This window comes from Saccoglossus kowalevskii, chromosome 6 (assembly GCF_978046115.1).
Source record: "Saccoglossus kowalevskii chromosome 6, keSacKowa6.1, whole genome shotgun sequence".
In the NCBI taxonomy this organism is placed as follows: domain Eukaryota; kingdom Metazoa; phylum Hemichordata; class Enteropneusta; family Harrimaniidae; genus Saccoglossus; species Saccoglossus kowalevskii.
The window spans coordinates 16,257,740-16,280,501 of NC_140646.1; the positions used below are offsets into that span (position 1 = coordinate 16,257,740).

A 22,762-nucleotide genomic window follows, 5' to 3' on the forward strand; every position below is an offset into this window, starting at 1 on the left:
ATCGTCCAGTAACGATTGCGTAAGTAAATTTTCAGATACCAAAAAACAACACATTTAAGGTAACAGGATGGGTTCTTTTGTGCCTGTTACTTATAGTACCTGTGTCAAATACAACAACACAAGCTCAAGTGGGTGTGATGGAAGATTAGCTCCTACGTTTTTCAATTACAAATTTTTAAGGAAAGTATTCTGAAATCGGTCAAAAAACACTGTTCAAACACTATCTTCACTTCATGAAAACGTTTCAAATTATGCATTTGTCGGTAATCTATCTAATTGTAAATTTTAAAACTTGAGGTAATCTTGCCGAAAGTACAGACTCACAGAAGTGCCGTTTTCTCCATTTTCAATTCTGAACAAATCCAGTTTGCTTAAATCCAAATAACAGCTTCCAAGTTGTATTTTGATTGTTTCTACAAATGTTTCCCGTATTTTAAAACATCGTCCAAAATACGAACGTGACATCACTAAATAGCAGAAACAGCTACAATTTTAGAAATGATGGAAATAATAATTAGAAGAAAGAAAATACTTTAACACTTATACTCCATGACGTACTCATACAATGTTTTTTTTTCGACAACAAAATAACAGTTATGCTAATAGCGTTTCACGTTATGCATTTAACCGATCTATTTTTTATTTTTAGAGTCATGTGACTTTAAACAAATACAGTCTACAGAAACAACTATAGGTTTAATAGGTTTCGGCATAATTGCTCTGACTGGAGCCTTCATCATTTTTTTTTCTAGCAGAAAGACTATCCCGCTACCTTAATATTATTGGATAGAACATTAACTTACCACAGTTGTCTTCATCTTCACCCCCATAACAGTGCAAAATTCTGTCACATCTATACGTTTCATCCACGCATGCGCCTAGGGGACTTCCGGTGTTACACTTGAATTGCGTGAGACCGCATTTGCCTGCAATGAACACACTACTAATAAAGTACATTCTACCAATAAGTACATATGTACAATAAAGTACATACTTAAAATAAAGCACATGATTACAATGAAGCACATGCTTACAATTAAGCACAATGAATACATACTTATAATAACGTGCACGGGATACGTACAATAAAGTACATATTTTCAATGAAGCACATACTTAAAATAAGTACATACCTATAATAACGTACACACAATAAGTAAGTACATACTTGTGAATACATACTTACAATAACGTGCATACTACAATAAAGCACAATAAAACGTACATATTTATGATAAAGTACACACAATAAGTACATATTTACACTATAGTACATATTTACAATGAATCACATGTTTACAATTAAGCACAATGAATATATACTTATAATAACGTGCACGGGATACGTACAATAAAGTACATATTTTCAATGAAGCACATACTTAAAATAAGTACATACTTATAATAAGGTACACACAATAAGTAAGTACATACTTATCTGTGAATACATACTTACAATAACGAACATGCTTACAATAAAGTACATACTTATAATGGTGCAATCAATGTCATAAAGTTGACAACTCTATTTGGTGTTTTAACATTCGTCCTTTACGATAGAGCATAGAACCAAAACAATAGCGACGTTCCGAACGACGTCCCTGATATCTATTCACGTCACAGGAAAGGTCTATACGACTTGCATATGTATCGCGATGTACTCACCGTAGTTGCAGTTTTGTTCATCACTTCTATCTCTACAGTTATCATAGCCGTCACATTTCAAATAGCTCTTTATACAACCATTGTTATTGCAACGGAAGTCACCTTCAATACACATATGTGCTAGAATGAACAAAGAAGGTGGGTATATATATATATAAGGTTTAATATAATGGCAATACTCTAACACTAAATGTATATTTACTCTAAGAGACACTATTTCACATTACCCAAACAAATTGAAATGTACCATGGAATTACATGCGTATTTATATTTGAAGAAAGCATGAGTAAAAAAAACGATTTTTAATATCTCCAAAGACTGAAATTATTCCACTCAACCAACCCATTGTACATTGTGTATAATGACTTAATATACCACAAAATAACACTAATAACTGTCCTAACAATTTGGACAACTTGAAATGAAACATTCTCAAAAATACTAATTTTCAGGAAATAGCAGTACAAATTGTTCCGAACAAAGTATTCTTTTTTCAATGATAGAAATGAATAGAAAAAACATACACCTTGATACAAGGAAAGTAACTGCAGAAAGACGCTCACTGACGCAGGCTTCGTTTATCTTTGAAGGTCGGTTACAATGTATGTGTTTGTGTATGTGGGTCTTAGGCAAACTTACTCAAAACGCCTGACATTATACACAGATAGATGGGACTTTGCCTGATATAACCATTTTCCAAAATACCCGTTTCAGGAAAAAATGGGGAAGTTACTATCAGCTACGCAGAATCATGTGTAGATACGGCTTTATTCATATATCATTGGAGAAGAATACGTAATCGACCTACCATAGTATGGCCGAACTATTTCCGTATCAACTGTTATGAGTTGCTTGTATGGCGACTCTGATATGGCGGACTTTCGTAATTTGTTCGTATTGCATATCGAAACACTTGGATATGGTAGACCTGTTGCAGACACCACTTTAATCTGAAAAAATAATCATAATCATTTTGTCATAATTTTTGACAAAATTGGTCATAAAACACATGACAATGTTCATTTGTTTATTATGTACAATCATGAAGCTAATGTCTCATGGTACAATGAAATACCATTATTTTGTGTGTTACAGTTAAGATTTTTGAGAAACGTTTCCTAATATTTCTTGAAAATTGCTATTTTTAGAACAATTCCATAGAACACAATGTTAAAGGAAATTGCATTTTTGACACTTTTTAAAACCCAGATTTTTTAAATAATTCAGAACAACAAAAAGTACTCCACCATTAACAATATATGATTGTTTCAGCCTATGTCACCAGGCTAGATTTTGAGATATTGCATAATATCTCTGCCATAGGAACCTATGGTAAAAGCATTATAATAGAGCCAAAATGGCGATTTTTAACTAAAATACAAAAAATAAGGCTGGTGACCCCAACTTTTTTTAAGACAATATTCTTATATTGCCTTGGAGTACACTTTATTGCAAAATGAATAAATTCTGGGTATTTTAGTTTATGAGTAGGCTTAAGCCACTCACTTACCGAACAAATAACTATTATCAATGGCTTTGATTCAAGTGGGCATGAAAGGACATGCTTCAACAATAGTTATTTGCAGATAATAGGGACGTCTTCTGTTGATTTAGTAGAGAATGAATAGATTAGAACTTACCTATATGAAAACCGAGGAGTTGGGGGAGTTGGGAAAATAAATTTGTTGTGGGTGAAGAGAAAAAAAATTACAATTTCACAACCCCATAATGTAAATCAATAGGGGCAAAACGTAAACGTAGATTTCAATTAGAAAACCCTTTACCTACCCTAACGTTAACATCCCTGTCCATGAACTGTTTAAAGAGTTTTTGTATTTGCCACACTGATACCGCCAGCGCTGTTAGGAATATTATCGTCCAGAAAATCGCCACGATAATTCCTTTCCCGTCAAATATCCGCGGGAGTCCATGGGCCGTAGTAGACCCCATAAAGTCATTGACAATTTTCTTGGCATTCCGTTTCGCGCTTGTGTCCACATCATCTGAACTTGTTGGGGGATCTCGGGGTTTGTCTCTGCCGAAATGGGAGTTAAAGTCGGTGTTGGCACCGACCGAATCGTTGCCGTTGGCTCTGCTGTTTTCAAAAGACATTCTCGCCGCTCTACGAGACCAATGTGTCCCAAACTGTGGGAAACTATTCCAAGTGACAACGTCTTGTTTTGTTCAGAGCAGTGTACAATGAAGACGTCAGTCGGTTGAAATCAAGGTTGAAATACCATGATTGCCAGATAACAATGAAGTTAACATACACAAAGCGAAGAGCTGACAATCAAATACCACCGTTCAATGAAACTCGTCGTGGCACTCGTAAAAATAAAAGAAAAATAAGGATCACATTACTAGTGGTCGGTATATACAAAACACTAGGATCTACAATTCAAAACACTAGGATCTACAATTCAAAACACTAGGATCTACAATTCAAAACACTAGGATCTACAATTCAAAGCACTAGGATCTACAATTCAAAACACTAGGATCTACAATTCAAAACACTAGGATCTACAATTCAAAACACTAGGATCTGCAATTCAAAACACTAGGATCTACAATTCAAAACACTAGGATCTACAATTCAAAACACTAGGATCTACAATTCAAAACACTAGGATCTACAATTCAAAACACTAGGATCTACAATTCAAAACACTAGGATCTGCAATTCAAAACACTAGGATCTACAATTCAAAACACTAGGATATACAATTCAAAACACTAGGATCTACAATTCAAAGCACTAGGATCTACAATTCAAAACACTAGGATCTACAATTCAAAACACTAGGATCTACAATTCAAAACACTAGGATCTGCAATTCAAAACACTAGGATCTACAATTCAAAACACTAGGATCTACAATTCAAAACACTAGGATCTACAATTCAAAACACTAGGATCTACAATTCAAAACACTAGGATCTACAATTCAAAACACTAGGATCTACAATTCAAAACACTAGGATCTGCAATTCAAAACACTAGGATCTACAATTCAAAACACTAGGATCTACAATTTAAAACAGTATATACAACTCAAAACACTAGGATCTACAATTTAAAACAGTATATACAACTCAAAGCAGTATATGCAACCATAGTTACCTTCGAGACCTTCTAAAGTCTCCTATGTAACATAGTTTTGTTACTGGCGTATTTTGTACTATAGTCCTTATTGTTTAGACCGAGGCCACGTGACAATTGTCCTGAATTACGTTTGCTTGTTCGGCATTATTGAATAGTTCGAGGACAATTTCATTTTAAGTACACTTACACGAGAGTTCCCTGTTTATTACAGTAACTATAATGTGATTGTAATGTGAATGTATATTTTTTAAGATAGACCTAACATATTGCTTATAGACTGATTTATCACAGGAATACATAGTTACATATATGCACAGTCACTGACATACGTTTTGAAAGACCCGGGTTCAATTCCATAGTTGGCTCGAAACATTGGTGTTTCCAATAAATCTCGGTTCTTTTTGTTATGACATTGTACTTACATTCACACTGCCATTACTCAACGCGCCAAACAAATTTGCCCTTTGTTCTTATTTTGCGAAAATAATGTTTGTTCTAACAGTTTTTATTTCGCTTAATAAATAAACTCCACAATTTGATGTACGTTAATTTGCTTCCGTTGGATTTTACTGGAAGTAGCAACCTTTCTTTTAAAATCCCGATGAAATATTGAACGGCCTGCGTCGAATTCGGCGGTCAAATATTTGAACAAAGTTCTTGACATATGATAGCATTTTTTAAATTCTTTATTTGATAGCTGTCTATAATGCTTGAAAAACTATAATTCTACCAACTATATTAACTTGAGCGGATTACTATACATTAAAGCGGGAGGGTCGTCACCTGCGCACGCGCGGAAATTGGGTCCCAAGCGACGATAACAACACATGCTAAAAACGCAAAGGCTCATGGATAGACGTTTGTTTGTAAACAATGACACCTATGGCAATCTGACGCATGCGCAGGTGACGACTCCCCTGCTGTAACGTATAGTATGATCATCATGCAATGTATCAGCTTAACGTTTTATTAAGAGATTCATATCCTTGCGGGAAAGAACTTGGTGGCGTAACACCGGCACGATACTTGGGCTGGTGTCTCGCGTCAGTTGACACCCTAAACAACGTCACCGCGTGGTCTAGGTTGTATAAATCATGGAGCTAGCTCCATGTATAACTAAACCATAGAACTGAAAGCATAGTTTTTAGTTCCGTGGTTAAAATCATCATTGTAATTTTAATTACTTTTATTAAATACGGGTATTTTTTAAAATGTTCCCATCAAGTCAGGCTTTGGTTAACATTGTGTAGTGCGACTATCGGGAATCGTACTTCGCAGATTTGCAAAAAGTGAAATCAATGGAACTTTAAATTAAAAGCTGCCCACCCCATGAGATTATACCGGGAAATCGTGTAGTCTTTAGCAGTTTCACCTTATAATGTTAATGAATTCAGATTGTATAATACCGGTGAGTCTAGAATCGATGTTGGGCGGCGATCTTGTACCGCCATTATTATATTGCATGCATTTGTGTGTGTGTGGAGGGGGGGGGGTTCTCGGCGGTAAGTCAGTCATATGAGATTTGTGTTGCATAAGGCCAAAACAGAATTGTTTTGTTGCCCTGAGCGACCGACCGAAAAATATGAAATATCGGGTCGCGTTTTTTTCCATATACCTCGGCTATTTACGATACCCTTAGTTTTCAAGAGTTTTCCGACTTGAGAGCAACATAAGTTGTTGTTTTTTTGGCCTAATTGTGGTTGTTTATATATGAAAATATAATAACACACCAAAGATTACAATTGTGGATTAATGAACTACTTCTACGTTACTGAGGCTTTATTTTTTCTTCGAAACCTTAGAAACACACAAAAGATTGCAGGTGGGTTTGAAGGTCATAACAGAGAAACCCACATGTTGTGAAGTGCGCCACCACAGGTGATTTTTATAAAACATTTGTTTTTGTTAGGTACAATAATTTCAAACAGACAACAAGGTCCTTGGAGCCCTTGATACACCAGAAGTAATTTATAATGAACATTTGAGGAATATAACTAATGTGTTTCATGAACACTGACCACTATTTTGTTTGTCGCTGTTTTTTGTGTATAGTGAACCATATTGTATGTTGGTTATGTTACTTCCGAATACAAGTACATTTGAGATATGGTTGCACTTAATTTGACACGAGCATTTCAATATGCTGAATATGTTCTGCCGCTAAGGTCGTCATAAAACTCAATCAAATAATTGCGATGCGGTGTATCTACTACCACAACCGCTATTAGTATGGCTTGTCAACATCATCTTCAACTTATCGGGCTTCACTTTCAAGGACAGTTTGCACACCGCAATAATATTCCCCTTTTGTTTACTATCTCTATCCTCGTTTTCATGCTAGGGCGTATTCTCCAACATTTGTTGACACGCTGTGTGATTGCGGAATGAATAGTCATGTCTCGTGCATCAAGATAAACGGTGCTTCGAGCAGTTTCTGAGTTCTGCAGTTCAGACACACTGAGTAAATTGTAATTGACATGAGAGTTCAAATGAGCGAATGTTAACAGTCTCTTTCACTTCTTATAGTTCACCTGTTCCATTCCTCGTAACATTAAACGTGTGAAAACACAGGGAACCCAGGAACTATGAGTCCCTACGAGCGGGGGAGGGGTTCGGCTGGTATCTAGTGTAAGAAATAGACAAGGAATGAAGGCTCCAGCCAGCTCACATTGTTTAACTCGAAAAAACAGTCAAACAGTATGAAAAATAAAAACTAAATAAATACTAGCTTGAAGAATATTGGTTGCTTTTCAAATTTCGCTCCCTGTTGTGAACACGATGTACCTTTTATGATTTGTGGAAATCAGACACAGACAAAGATTGTGTTTTTAAAATATATGTTGTAATATTTGGTAAGGCAACAATAACTTTGTTTACATCATATGTGCAAATACATTACACGTTAACTACACTGACCGCAATGTACGAGTTGGACTTCTGACTGATGACAATGGATGCTATCCGTTATATTCCGCCTATACTGTTAATACCAACAAAAATACTCAAAATATATTGTTTGAAAGTGAACGCCTAACATTTGGGGGAATTTGTAATAATGTACAGAAGGTACATGAAGGTCAATATTAGGCATGATTTAAAACATAATTTTCATGGAAATACCCCTGGAAAAAATCAAGTACTGAAATCAGACATATATGATTTTCCTTTTCAAAGTATCAGGGAAGAGGCACTACTGACATTACTCTCCTGGCGTTATTTTTCAAATTTCCACTGTCAAGTTCAAGTTGTACGAGCTGTAGATAAACGCCCACTTACCCATGTACGTTTTATGGGGGCTTTAGAATTTTATATGGTTCATTAGATGTACCTTCTAATAAAAATAAACATGACTCAATGGCCTTGCTTGATTACAACATCGTGATTATACATCATGAGAAGAGCCGGATAGCTTCAGTTCTCCAATGTTTCAGGATTTGTTGCCATAGCAACTGATCACAATGATCAGTGGGAGGTGTTCTGCATATAATACACAAGAAGGAATGGAGCTTTGAGATGAAGTCCGATCAGTATAAATAGAAAAAAAAAATCATTTAGTATCGTCCGTTATCGGAGCTAGACATTGCTTCAAACGATAGCTTGAGTATGTCAATAAAACCCATGTATTGTAAAGTACTTAATTTTCACTTGTAATTTATTTTTACTATTTGCACTGTTGGAATGAAACAAAATAAAATCCAGTGAAAATATCCTTGTTTCTATATTTTAGTTTCAACTCATCGAAATCCAGTGAAAACAAGCCATGCATAGCACAGACCCCTTTAGTTATCAAATCTGAGTTATATAGTTTTGTTTATAGTAATATAGTACGAGTACGTGTCCATATTGAGAGATATTGATCTGGAACAGCCTTAATTAGAAGAAATAATAACAATGAATATTTAAAATCTGAACACAATCAGTCAAAACATGTCAGAGATATGGCACTTGAACCGCATTCTTTAAAACAAAATGGCTGCCAGTCGGCCACTTTGAGTCCGATCTGAAAACAAAATGGCGTGCATCGGAGACCAATAATATCTAATGTATGGGCTCAGTTTAAATGAAACCCATTCATAAGCCACCAAGATTCGGTTCCGGAATCCCAGAAATGGTTGATTTTTGATGATTTTTAATCACAAAAATGTCCACCATTCGGCCATTTTCTGAATATCTATGAGATGATGTATAATGAATATTTAAAACTTTAACATAATCAGTCAAAGGATGTCAGAGCACTATAACCACAGTCACTGAAACAAAACTGCCAATGTACTAAGTTTGAACAAAATTCATTTGTAAACAGCGTATGCGGTCATTCGACCATCTCGAATCAGATCGTGACAATTGGTGTGCATATGTACAATATTATGTATGATGTATGTGTGAAGTTTGAATGAAATTGGTCCAGGCATGTATAAGATATACGGACACACGAACGTATGCACAGAGGTCACTCCATAAGTCCCCGTTTTCGGACTGTGTCCGAACAAGGACTGTTAAACTTCATACAAACTGACAAAATTGCTTCATCGACGAAAATTAATTCCATCTAAGATAAATAATTTTACAGTATACTTGCCGAGAATACTACAGTTGCGTGCCAACGCATTCCTTACATACTACACCTATGTGCATGCCCTGTAATCTCCCGCCGATATCATGCTACCGGTACGTGTTATCTGGCATTATTCCATGGGACGCGATTAGTTTCCATCCCGATGACAGAGGGCGAATTTTATTTGCTGTGATGATCGGCGGATGGGTAATGCAGGACACTTTGGCACTATAGTAAAGAGCGCCCGCAGTGTTCGAAGTGCAAAAATCTACATTCTGTTATCAGCCGTGTTATCATTTGCCACATTTCTCCTCTATGGCCAAAATAAGAGTGTTGAGTGTTATTTACACGTGGCATTTTGCTTGGTATGTTCATGTTGGAATACTAGTAAAACGTGACAAATTGAAAACTGAATGATATCAAATATTGTGCTTACAAATAGTCTGAGCCATTTGTTTAAACAAAATCTTATTTTGTGACTTATTTTCGTACTGACAGTGGAAATAAAGAAAATGAAACACCGGTCGTTACTGTAAAACAGCAACCAAGCGACCAATGGATAGATCAGTTCTGAACTCATGAAGTCGCAGTTTGATTCACACTCACTATTTGCGTACAATTTGTGATTAGGTTCCGTTGTATGTTCCTATGGTTGGCGTATGACATGACTCTATTCGGTTCGTTGTTAATGTACTACAACTTGAACTTCTATTTTACATTATTTTAATGTAGGAAAATGGATGGTTGAAGTCAAAATGTGACTATTTCACCATCGCCATATATCACATAGTGTTACAGAGAAATTTGGATTAAACAGACCTAATAAATACTACTGATCTAAATGTTGGGATTTCCATCAATCACTCAAGTTGAAGTGAGTGTCTCCAGAGCATATCATCCACTTAAAAGGCAATGACTGTCGTCGCGCAGAGCGTGTTTAAATCTCACACGCGTTGTGTACTTCGCTATGGAAGTCTCGGAGACGACGCGATGCGCCGCGACGACCACCGCCCTTTGATCAACCCCACGTTTTTCACGAGGGAGGACATCGATTCCGAATAAATGTTGTGAATCCTAGACTTGCATAGTCTCGTTTGTTTTTTGGTGATTTTTTTCAATAAAATAAAATATTATTTGAGTATATAAATGGCGAAATCAGGGTAGACCGCGAAGCAAACACGGTACCCAGGCTTTCGTCATTTATACATTCGCATAATATTTCATTTTATTGAAAAAACAAAAGACTGTATGCAAGTCTGGGAGAATCCGAATCACATTTAACCAATCAATGACAAGACACATGATAGCCGCCATCCAGATTCGTTCAGCTGAGAGACCTTAACAATAAGAAAGCAATTTGCATTAACATAATGTATTTAATTTTCTGATCCGTAAATCACAATTCACACTGAATATGGACTGTATCAATTTACCGGAACAGTTGTATCTCCTGTTCATAGTTTTTATTAAAAATCTAAAAAATAAGTGCGAAAAGACAGAAATGTGTGGAAATGGCACGCCGTATATTTAAGTAAGTATCCGTATATTACTGTAATAAAAGGGACGATTTTGTTTATATTTGAAAACATCGTCCGAGTAAATGGCCAATTATCTATACAATAATACTATGTAAAGGCATACAAGGGACTGCCTGCATATAGTTCGTAAAGTGTTGGTATTCTGATATTTACACTGAATGTTGTAGGTTTTCTTGCGAATCTTGTAAATATACGGTAGTTCATTGCTTACGCGTTGTCATTGTCTATTAACAGAGATACACCGACGTACTTTGCCGCACTTCGTCGTAAGGTGGTGGCGCCTCACCCGGTGGTGGATTCAAGTTGGTCGGAGTAAGATCAAGGAAATGCGTGATAGGTTCACGCGATCGTCTGTGCGAGTTGCGAGCTGCATTGCCTTCGGGGCGGTATTGCGACTCATTTTGTTGGGAAGAGTCAAAACTGTTGTTGCAATGGCCAGACATTGGCGGCGTGGTCACTGCATCTATTGGGCTAGCGTAGGTTGGCGACATTGCGCGACGTCCTTTAGATTTCCGACCTGGTTGCGATATGCGACGTGTCCTCGAGCTATGTACGTGTCCCCGAGGTGTTCTTGGTGAGGGCACAATTGTGGTGTTCCGACTACTTTCAGAAGCAGTTCGATTTGTTCCTGGATTGTCCGCTGGCGAGGTTTGTCGGTACATCCGGGGATTATTTGATGGCAAAACAAAACAATTATTCATTGAAATACGCGGCGTTGATGAGCTTGAATTGTCATGTGTATTGTGGTTCTTCATTTGACCATGCAAGGGAGACGTATGCGAGCTTAATGGAGAGTGAGTCGGGGAATCATAAACTGGCTCCACCGCCCGATTAGAGTTTTGACCTTGCAACGGTCTATCAACAGGCGGGTCTTTCAATGGCGAGACCGGGCCTGGTTTCCTCTGGTCTTGATTTGGTATCGCCGGTAAATCTATCGGCGAGTCGTGCACCGGTGACGCTAACAAATCAGTTCGAAACACATGCATTTGATGCGGAAGGTCGAGAGGCGTATGGTGCTCTGGCGAATCCTGAATCAATGTCTCAGTGGGTATAGTTGGCAAATCAGCAGAGGCATCTCGCACTGTCCTCACATTGGCGATAAGATCATTAGCTGCCGTTGCAAGATCGGGCGGGGGCTCAGGCACTGTTATCTGCATCGGCGATGGAAGATCAATCGGGGAGGCATATATCGGCGATTCTGACCGTGGTGTAGATTCTGCTTTGTTATTACGGTAAGACACTGTGGACTGCTGTAAATCGGAGGGTAACGTGACACCATTTTGTTCATCTGTTAACCTGGTATGTGGAAACAAAAACAAAGTTTATAATTTCTACGAAACTGATACGGCAAGACTATTATATAAAGGCAGGCAGATGAATCATCCATAATTAGCCAAGAAACGTGGGTGTATAAATTACCATTGATTAAACTAGAAACGCAGGTACATTAATTAGCCTAGAAATGTACGCAAACAAATCAACCACAATTAGCGTTATATAATTATAAAGGCGCATGCATCGGGTTTCACGAAGGCTTGAATTGATTTTATATAAAATATTTATAAATTTCAAATAGCATCCCTAATTAACACTTATAGTAATATAATATAATGGATGCATGACCAGAAAAGTATTTTGACTTACCCTAGGTTACCAGTATTATATGCAGTGAACACTGGGGGCGGTGCTCCGTTCACATTCAGCGAGACTGGTTTGACAATTCGTTTGCGATATAATACGACCACCAACACGACAACTGTAACCACCAAAACTAAGCCACCAAGTGCCCCTCCGATTATCAGGGCCGCATCATCTACAGGAGAAAAGACATAATCCTACATTTACAATTTTGACAGTCAGTACAACCTCCTTTAAACATACTACTAGTCAGGCCAATCTGTCGTCCACACTGTCAGTCAGTATAACATCTGTCAACGACACTACCAATCAGGTCACCCACATTGCCACACATTTCAACCCAATTACCCACACTATCACTAAGTTCAACCTCTTAGAACCACACTGCCAGTCAGTCTAAATTCTGTCATCCACCGTGACACTGCATGTAAATTCTCAGCCCATGTCACCCACATTGCCACACAGTTCAACCATGTTAACCAAACTGTCACTTATTACTCTAATTGTTCACGCCCGTTAACCCCGCCAGCCACTGTCAGCTAGTCCAGTCAATTCTAGTTACTCCGACTAAAGGGATTCACAAATATTGTTGACATTCTTAGCCATGTATGTTTGACATTGGTGAATGATAAAATGTCTTAAATCACACAATAAAACGAGTATTTATAACAGTTTGAGCTGATTTAGTAATAATATTTTTTTTAAATCCAGTTAAAGTCACTCCTAGACGCATTATAAATGAGAAATGACAATCGAAGGTTTGCTTATGTATACTGCCCTCACTGGCACTGTGGAGAAGTTTTCGCATAATTCGTTTTATGAAGTTTGCTGGTTGTGTCTGTTATCACGAGTAACGGGCATATACGCAATGTACGTCGAAATAAAAATAAAAAAAACACACACACATTTAGTTCATAATCATGACTGTGCTATCAGGAACAGTAATTCAGCGAAGTAAGGAAGTTGTTGCTTCCTACCAACCAACCAGCACATTGCTTATGAAACGGCCTCGCTTGTTGTTCAGCTTCAGCATCCGAGCAACGCCGCTTTGTAAGCGATGCGCTGATTGGCCATACATGCGCACGAGTCGCTGATAATTTTCAATTACCGGGTTACTTTAATGTCAGAAATACACATAAATATTTCAAAATGTTATGAACTTGATCGTTGTGATATTACAATGATTACATCTTTGTTTCAAAGTTGTAATAAACCGATGTTCATTTGTTTTCGAAAACTGGATGCCGGCTGACTGTGTCAATTACAGGGACATTCGAAGGGTAACCAGTTTATTTAAAAACAACAGCCACAATAGCAATATTAAAAAAAAATCAGAATATAACCAGTTATATTGACGAAGCAGGGCAAATAATTATACGCGACTGAAATCGTACGTACGTCCAATATCATTGGCGCAGAGAGCAAATTGGTTAAAATGTATAGACATTTCTTGCCAGGGGTGACAGATGTAATCAATGGCTCAAATTGTCCATTCCATTGTAAGATTATAAAAATCACATACCCTTCAGCCCACATGCCTCTTCATCAGTGTTATCGCCACAATTATCATTTCCATCGCAGCGAAGCGATCCAGCTATACACCGATTGTTGTCGCATTTGAAATCACTGGCATACGTACAATTGCCATGGGTTCCTGAATAGAAATGAAAAATTACACAAACGTTAAAAAATATTGTTATACTCCAGGGAGATGCAGTCGCCGAGTTCGTAAATCAGGAAATGACGACATTACGGAGTGTAAAGAACTGATATAAACGGATTCCTGACAATTGTTGAGCGCAATGAACCGTTGATGATCGTCTGCAGCTGCATATGAAGTGATGTGGAAAGGAAACAAGGACTGACAACTAGGCTGGGAACAGATCACATGGCAGTCAGGTCACGGCAATATATAAATAACATTTTGAGCACATTCACACCCGAATAAATAGGCCAATCGCAGTCCCTAGTGGGTGTAGGGGCAGCCTTTTATTAATTAAACGACGGAACTCGGGCGGAGCATTGCATTCATATCGCTCCGTGCAAATTAGTTCATGCCCAGTGGCATCAAAGTCGAAAGATACCGATTACCGGTAGCATAGTGGTTGTTTAACCCATGATACATGGGCCTCGTATTCAAACCCCCCGTGTCGTTGACCACCGACAAGATCGATTCCCCTGGAGAATGTACGAATCGTGTCACACAATCGGACAAATCTCAGTGGTTGTGGTTCGCGCAAGCAAGGCCGGTACGACTTTGGTTAACAGGCGATTTTATTTGACTATAGCGCATACACCCCCGGAAAATCAAACGGCAAACAAACTTTTTGAAAGGAAAGGGAATCTATTATTTCAAAGGCTGCAACGCACTTACCGGCATAGTAATACAGGGAATACACCGCCTTGAATCCCCTGTACCTGCGTGGATGGGTGGGTTCTGTAAACCGAGTGGAAATCTCGAACGCCCCCGACGTGATGTACATATCAGCCGTGTCGTTGGGATGGCATATTGTATACTGACCAACACTGGAGCGAGACAAGATTATGTAATCTCCTCCCAGACAGTCTGAAAAACAAATATAATGTATTTTCGAACATAAATAGATAAATAATAAAGCCCGCCTGGTTAATAAATATTATTGGGTACATTTTGCCGCTGAGATTCATGGGTAACAAAGGGAGAAGAAATGTGTTACGTTATTCTTACACGACCAGTGAATACACTTTTTCACACCCTCTGTCCGATGCAACGTGTACAAACAAATATGTGTCATCTACGCGTGCTATGTGTTATAGTGTGGATAACAGTACTTACCATGGTCGTTTACAGTGTACATATCAATATCCACAAATTTCAGATAGATGTTGGCGTAATATGCAAACGTGTTGATGGCCAGTGAGCACGGTGGTGACGACTGGTAATCATCCGGATACGTATCATGCGAATATATCACTCCGCCAAGGGATGTGGCAAGGTTATTGGTACAAACTGAAACAAATATATAATTATAATAACCATGACGGCCAGCGGTAGATTTTTTTTTCGCTCGAGGCAGTAGGCAGACTGAAGCTAAATAATGCGCGAATTACCATCCTTGGGTCGAATAACCTATAGTTTTGGCAAAGGATTCATTCGTGTAAATCGGATTCGGATTCATTCGCGTAATTCGGGATCGGATTCATTTGTGCAATTCCACACGCATGTGAATTTGTATGCAAAGTGTGAACCCGTATATTTACAAAGAAAAAATCAAATGCGTAATATAAACGGCAATGCATGACCTACTTTGTCGTTAATATGTAAACAGTAAACCGGCCACTAAATCGGCCTAATTCAAGCGTATGGAATCAGTGCCGTGTGTAAGTCTAATGTAGCAGCAATATTTGAGCCATAGGCTTGTCAGGCATCAAATCTTCCCAAAACCTGACATTCACCGTATTTTGCAGTATTTTCTATTCCGTATTTTGTGTGTCTAACAATAATACCAGTGTATTGATTGATTGATTGATTGACAATATAACTGTTATAATTTATAGCTAATAAGACAAGATGTAAGTACAACTATTCATTTGTAAGAATTGTATAAACACAATAAAGTAAGTTTCACTAATCACGTATGGTGGGTAAGCAATATTTCATCAACTACTATCCCACTGTAAATCGAAAATTAATATAACCTGTTGTCGGTTTTACGGGTGGAAACCAAACACTTTTGCCGCGGCAAATTATTGGTACATTTCCCTTTAACACCCGTGATATTCTAACAGAAAGCGTGCGCTGATAACCGTATCGACCATAAACACAGTAATACGTGCAGCATGGATGGACATACGACTACAGACTACTCGGCGTTTGAACATGCAACTCGATATAACTTGACACGCCCTTACAACGTGTAGCATTACCTGAGAAACCTTTGGGAGGCTGCGAAGTGTAAACTGCTTGAAATCCACGGCTTCCGACCGTTCCATCGGTGTGGAAATAAATAAGCACGTGTGACCAGTTTGACGTGATGAGAGGCGGTAACGTGGAACCGGTATAGTTACCGAGAAGCAACGACGAAGTGCTGCTCCCATCATAAATACAGATGTAATCGCAGCACGACTCCGTGTCAAAAATATTGAACTGTACCTGGAACATGAGGCAAATATGTACGCTATTAGTATGCACCTAATCTTTATCGCTTAGTCACAGTCCCGCTGGGTTTAGTATTTGCTGGTATTCGCAACGCAACTTGAATGAACGTTATCAAAAATGGGCACTGGAAGGCCCAACAATATATATATACATGTCCCACCAGAATATAAACTTTTGCGGTGTGCTGACAAATCAAATTACTGGCAAGTATATCGTAGCGTTTATTAATAACGTCTACAACAATATGGACTTACCTGGATTTTGTTTCCAGCAGTCACAGTTATATAATAATAACAATCAAGGAAAGTACTATAATGTTCTGGATAGTTTTGGGATGTAAAAATTCCCCAGTCTGTTGTGAATGTTCCGCCACAGTGACTACCAGTATTGTTCGTCATTAGTACGGTTTTAAATTTGGCGTAGAACCCCTGTCCTGCTCCGTCCGCATTGGAATGGAAATACACTGTCAGAGACGAACCTGATGAAAAAGGCACTAATGGCAAACCGGATCCGGAATAGGAATTCAGTATCGTCGTGGAGGAAGTCGACGACCCATCAAAGACACTGACGAAATCGTGTTCATATTCGGTGTTGAAAAGAATGAATTCCAGCTGCGGGAAGAAATTTAAATGAGTATAATTGTAGATATTTAAATGCCAGTGAGTGCTACATTATAATGGCATCACCATGTATCGCAGGGGCACGTGACCTCAACCTGTGGCAAAGCGAGACTGACGGCATTAGTTGTATTTGTGGATAACCAGCCTCTAGACTAAGCGCAACGCCCTCAGCGGGGTATACGTGTGCATATACCTTTATACTGGTACTAGCACTGGCCTCAGACTGTATTACTAGTCTGAGCACTGGCTAACCGCGTGAGGTTGGTGATAACACGGAGCATGGGGTACATGTTTACGTCCGTGTACGGACCAACAAACCCATAGTCAACAACGAAGGCATTGTGGTTAAATATTTTAGAGTAACTCGTAATTTGTAATTCACGTGTACATGTATTATTTTAGGCTTGAGTGGGAAACAAACATCACAGTTTTATGACAGCATAAATATTTATTGTGTTAGTTGTAGCACTAATCTAGGACGTTCAGCAGATCGTTGCAAAAAACGGTCCGACCTATTGCGATATGAAGGTGGTTATGACATACGTAGCAATGATTTTTGGGAACGACTTGTTTTACCTGTTGCATATATATCACAGTTACCCGATGCTGGCTCACACTAATACTTCCACCACATCGGGCTAACGCATGTTAGAATGTTTGGGGCAAACAGTCAGCTACACTTTAGAGCCTGTCACGAAAATTGGCAAGTAATATGGTGTCCATGCAAGTACCACGAATACAAGTAATTTGCATACGTGAATAAGAACCAGATTGTTATCTATTTAGCAAATGAAAAACAGAGCCGACCTTGGCCTTGGTTGGTGGGGAAAAAACAAACGTACCTCCTTCATTTGTGTCTTTAAATTTACTTTAAACAAGTTAATCACATATACATGTGATAAAACGATATGCTGAAAATCTCACCTGTATTAACAGACCATCAGATACCCGGATGTAGTAATAACAATCTTGGTTTCCCGGATAATGATCTGGGTAGTTTGGTGTTGCAATGACGCCCATATCCGAATTGAACGTACCGCCGCAGTCCCCCACGTTGGTCGTTATGACTGCCCTGTAGGTGGCGTTGAATCCTTGGCGTTCGATTATCCCGTCTGAGTGGAAGTATACGGTGATCGTATTCCCAGACGATATGGGGACTGACGGCGGACTGTTTCCCGAATAAAAACCAAGATGACTGGACGCAGGGGACGGACCATCGTAGATTTCCACGTAGTCGTGAATGGATTCGGTACTAAATGTAGTAAAAACAAGCTGTGAACAAAATGGAAGAAAACTATTGGAAATATTCGTTCGTGAACGCAAGACTAAAATTAAAATAATTTGCTCGTGAGATTTATAAAATTACGTAGTAACAAGGCCCGCCTAAAGGTTCGCACTTGTATGTTGATACATTACATTTAGATTACAGCTGTAAAAAGGAGGTGTTACCATAGTGACACAAAGTGAGATTTGTTTTGTCGGACATTACTCGTCTTATGTAAACATACACTATATGTACAGGGCATTTATTTTAAACACTGTTTATTTCAAACATAGTTGTACGTAATCCCTACAAGAGCCAAGCCACCTTGAGTTTACGTTGGTGTGTATATGTTGTTTATTTTAGTAGCAACTTATCTCGATCAAGGTTGCAAAGCAATAATTTCCTGACCCGTCTAATCATCTGTCGATCGATATAAATACTCGAGACAAACGTGTATGACTTTGAATGCTCTGAGATCTCGCTCTCTATATAATGAGTACATCGTGATCTGATGAAGTTAATTCGCATGAATCAATCGTTCATATCAAATGTATCCCCTCACTCGTAAACCATTTTGAATTTGTGAGCAGAAGCGAAGTTTATTCAACGCTTTGTGCAGTAGTTGATGTAATATACCGTGTATTTATTTTTATGATCGAAGCATATGCTTCATTCTACATAAACGAAATCGTTTTTATACGGTTTCATTGTCGACGGCGCAAAAACATGGAAAAAGCTCGGGGAAACATGAAACAACAAAAGATGTGATGTTTCCGTTAGCCGCTTGCTTCACGCTTGTTATACACTTGCCACTAACACCGGATGGCATGCCATTATTTGCAATTACACCACCTATATAAAGAATGTCGTGCGAACAAGTTCAATGCAAGGTTTTGCTGAAAAGTAATACACGTACATATACATATTACGGACTACAAACCGACCGACCACTACTCTATAGTAATGACCAAGTTTAGCGTTAATAAGTAATCGATAAATTAATCAATTAACACTCCTGCCATATTTCTTCATTTTCAATAAACTGAGATCTAAACGACGCGCATGTTAATGAAATGCTTGACGTCAGACCAGCTCATTTGCATGCGAGTTCCCGGTGACGGCGGCCATATTGTTCTAACTGAAAAAAATAGTACATCTTGATAACAGTCGTGCACTACTCGTAAATGTAACACATCACTGCTAAGTTGGATCACAATTTGTTAAGGGGCTGTGTTTGGATTTACACAAGAGCTAGTCAAACAGTAAAACATTTTAAACTTGTTTATCGATACGCCCTTATTTTGTACTGCCGCCTTTCAATTTTTAACAACCTGGCACTAGCATTTATCGTTATATACACCTTTGTTGTGCGGTAGGGTTATTTATCGTCACTGGGTTCGTGAAAATCGTTAAATCGCCAGAAAACTGTTCATTTACAGTGTCCGGACGAGTCAACCCCATGAAATGTATTCAATGTTTTGGATTGCCCCACGTCTGTGAAATAATCTCGGCTAGTGGTTTTGCCCCCTTCTATATATTCCACTGCACGCGTACCCGGGGATCCGGGATGTTGATCACAGTTTTGAGCTTAACCCAAGTTGAACACGGATCTAACAATCATGCGTTCGGTGCAACGACCACGACGTAACGGCGACAGGTCCAATAAAAAAAAACTTGATTCGCAATGAATTCAAACAAATCCCGCTATCGAACAAAAATGCCACTACATTGTGTTCATACCGGTCACTTTGTGTTACAAATACAAAGAACACACTCAGTGTTTTCATGTAAACTAACATCAAAGCCATTTCTTATTTGCTTTTACCTAGGAATCCTACTCCACCCAAGGTGTAGCGTAACACGATAAGAAAATGAAAGGCTTTCTTAACAAACTTAACTCAAATTACCTGAACATACATTCCTTTGGACACTGTTATGAAATAATAACAGTCTTGATTGCTTGGGTAATAATTGGGAAATCCGGGCGAGGCGATGAATCCATAATCAGAAACAAAGTAACTATACGTAGTTGTGTTTACTTGTTGAAATGTCGCGTTAAATCCTTGGAACTCATTTGAACCGTCCGAGTGAAAATACACCGTGATGGTGGACCGTGTTGACACCGGTACTAACGGTATTTTTAGTCCGCTGTATGTACCCAGTAGTGAGGCAGCCGTCGACGTACCATCATATATACTGACATAGTCGTAGTTTTCTTCGGTGGCAAATTGTAAAAATTCAATCTGGCGAGGATAGTGAAAATAGTATGTGTTATAATTAGTGACGATAGTTGAGACATTTGGGATTTATGGTGAACATGGACAGAGGTCGCCATAGTCATGGTTCGAGGGACATGAGCGATGTTATTTTTTTAAACGATGAACTGTTGTGATTTCAACCATATCATCCACGTAACGTTTTCACGTCATTTCAACTAAGCAAAATAGTGTTCAAATTTTCAAAACACGATAACTGAAACAAAAGTACACCCATGCTATTGCAAGTCATATTATATTGTTACCGATATGACGTTTTGAGGGAGTATGGCAAAGAAGCGAATAGAATGAAGGTCTGAAGTTGGCATGTCCTACAACTCATATGCTACAACCCTGCAAGGGGAACCCTGTTTGGGGCAGAGACTAATATTGGGTTTCATGGAAAACTAAACAAAATGGCTGCCAATCGGTCATTCTGGGACAAATGTATTGAAGCTACCATGTCTGACTTAAGTGATGTTAGGACATACTAAGCGGCCGGTAGTTGGTACATTGTATCAAATCGGAAAATAAGTAGATGTGCAGACATGGTGATGTCTTGTCCATGGAGCATATCGGTGATGGACGTGGCATGAAATAAAGGACACTTGTTTTCGGACGACGTCCACACGGACACAAACATTATTTTTTATTCGGCAACCTGTTGATTGATGTCCGATAGACAAAGGGACAAACTGCCGTGAATTATTGATGTGAATGAGTAAGGAGATCAGAATGCGTGTGAAAGAAAACTACGTTGATCGGGTACTGTAGAACATTATTTAAGCGTTTACCTGAATCACCGCACTGGCAACTGACGCTGTTATGGTATAATAGCAGTCCTGATTGCTTGGATAGAAGCCAGGGAAGTTAGGAGATGAGAACACACCCTCGCTGCCGTAAAACGTGCCTACACATGCGACATTGGGTCTTGCCACGGCTTTAAAAGTAGCCTCGAATCCTTGAAGTTGATTTTCACCGTCCGAGTGGAAATAAACCGTGATACTCGCCGTTGCGCCGGACGACGTGATAATAGGAGGGATAGTCGAACCGGAGTATGATCCAATGCGCCGATAACTTTCAGACGGGCCGTCATAAATATCAACATAATCGTTGAATTCCTCCGTGTTAAAAAAGTAAAATACCAGCTATAAACAATAAGAACAAATCAATGTAATAGCGTCATTTGCCTGTAATAGTATACATAATAAAGTAGATATTTAATATAATATCGAATGTGTGTGCGCTTCAACCTGCAACTACACCATATATTGCCCCAGATGGCACCGTAACAACCACGGTCGTTTGGGGTCGCCATTGGGATTTCCATTTTATATTGCACGTTTCTACACACTACATATTTATAGTTTAGTGAGAATCACCGCTGAGTGAGATGCGTGAACAGATTAGATGTAAATCCGAAGAACTGCAAAGCAAATCCCCGCTCGTCAGAACAAACGGATGATACCCCCCGCTACATATGTAACATATTACAAAGCCCTAACCCTAGCGACATTCATAACGTAAATACTACTGGTATTCATATGCAGATGTTTTGTTTTGGTATAATATTTGCGACTACTACAATAATATAATAACAATCAAACAGATAGTTTTAGAGTATATTTTCATCGGAAATTGTGTACATCATTCATATTCGATGTGAATACAGATAACCTAACATCGAAAAAGTTTTCGCACAAACGGTACCTGCAAACAAAATCATAACGCTTTTAAGATACTTGAATAATTGTCGATTGGAAAACATAAATACGCTAAATATTGAACATTTGCTGGCATTTTTTGTTTGCTTATTTTAAATTAAACTTGACACCCTCATTTAAAGTACATTTGACACTACCAAATGATCTGTATACATGTTTAGTAAACACAATGCAACACATGGTTATAACACGGGGTCATGTAGGAACTAATTTGGCTATCTGCAGTGAGGTACGTGCCCCCTCGTCGACTTATCCCTG

General features: G+C 38.5%; 1 protein-coding gene across 1 annotated transcript in view; it reads right to left on the bottom strand.

The window, feature by feature from the left end:
- The window catches only part of LOC100369674 (uncharacterized), a 31,381-nt gene that overhangs the window by 2,590 nt on the left and 6,029 nt on the right, over nucleotides 1-22,762 (bottom strand). The window contains exons 4-17 of the mRNA XM_002737457.4: nucleotides 21,575-21,928; nucleotides 20,433-20,768; nucleotides 18,186-18,533; nucleotides 16,896-17,252; nucleotides 16,410-16,635; nucleotides 15,319-15,492; nucleotides 14,878-15,069; nucleotides 14,026-14,157; nucleotides 12,510-12,678; nucleotides 11,098-12,161; nucleotides 3,455-3,840; nucleotides 2,475-2,616; nucleotides 1,666-1,785; nucleotides 804-926 (exon numbers count right to left, since the gene is read on the bottom strand). Of these exons, the coding sequence (XP_002737503.3) occupies nucleotides 804-926; nucleotides 1,666-1,785; nucleotides 2,475-2,616; nucleotides 3,455-3,840; nucleotides 11,098-12,161; nucleotides 12,510-12,678; nucleotides 14,026-14,157; nucleotides 14,878-15,069; nucleotides 15,319-15,492; nucleotides 16,410-16,635; nucleotides 16,896-17,252; nucleotides 18,186-18,533; nucleotides 20,433-20,768; nucleotides 21,575-21,928 (4,123 nt within the window). The remainder of the gene's footprint in view (nucleotides 1-803; nucleotides 927-1,665; nucleotides 1,786-2,474; nucleotides 2,617-3,454; nucleotides 3,841-11,097; nucleotides 12,162-12,509; nucleotides 12,679-14,025; nucleotides 14,158-14,877; nucleotides 15,070-15,318; nucleotides 15,493-16,409; nucleotides 16,636-16,895; nucleotides 17,253-18,185; nucleotides 18,534-20,432; nucleotides 20,769-21,574; nucleotides 21,929-22,762) is intronic.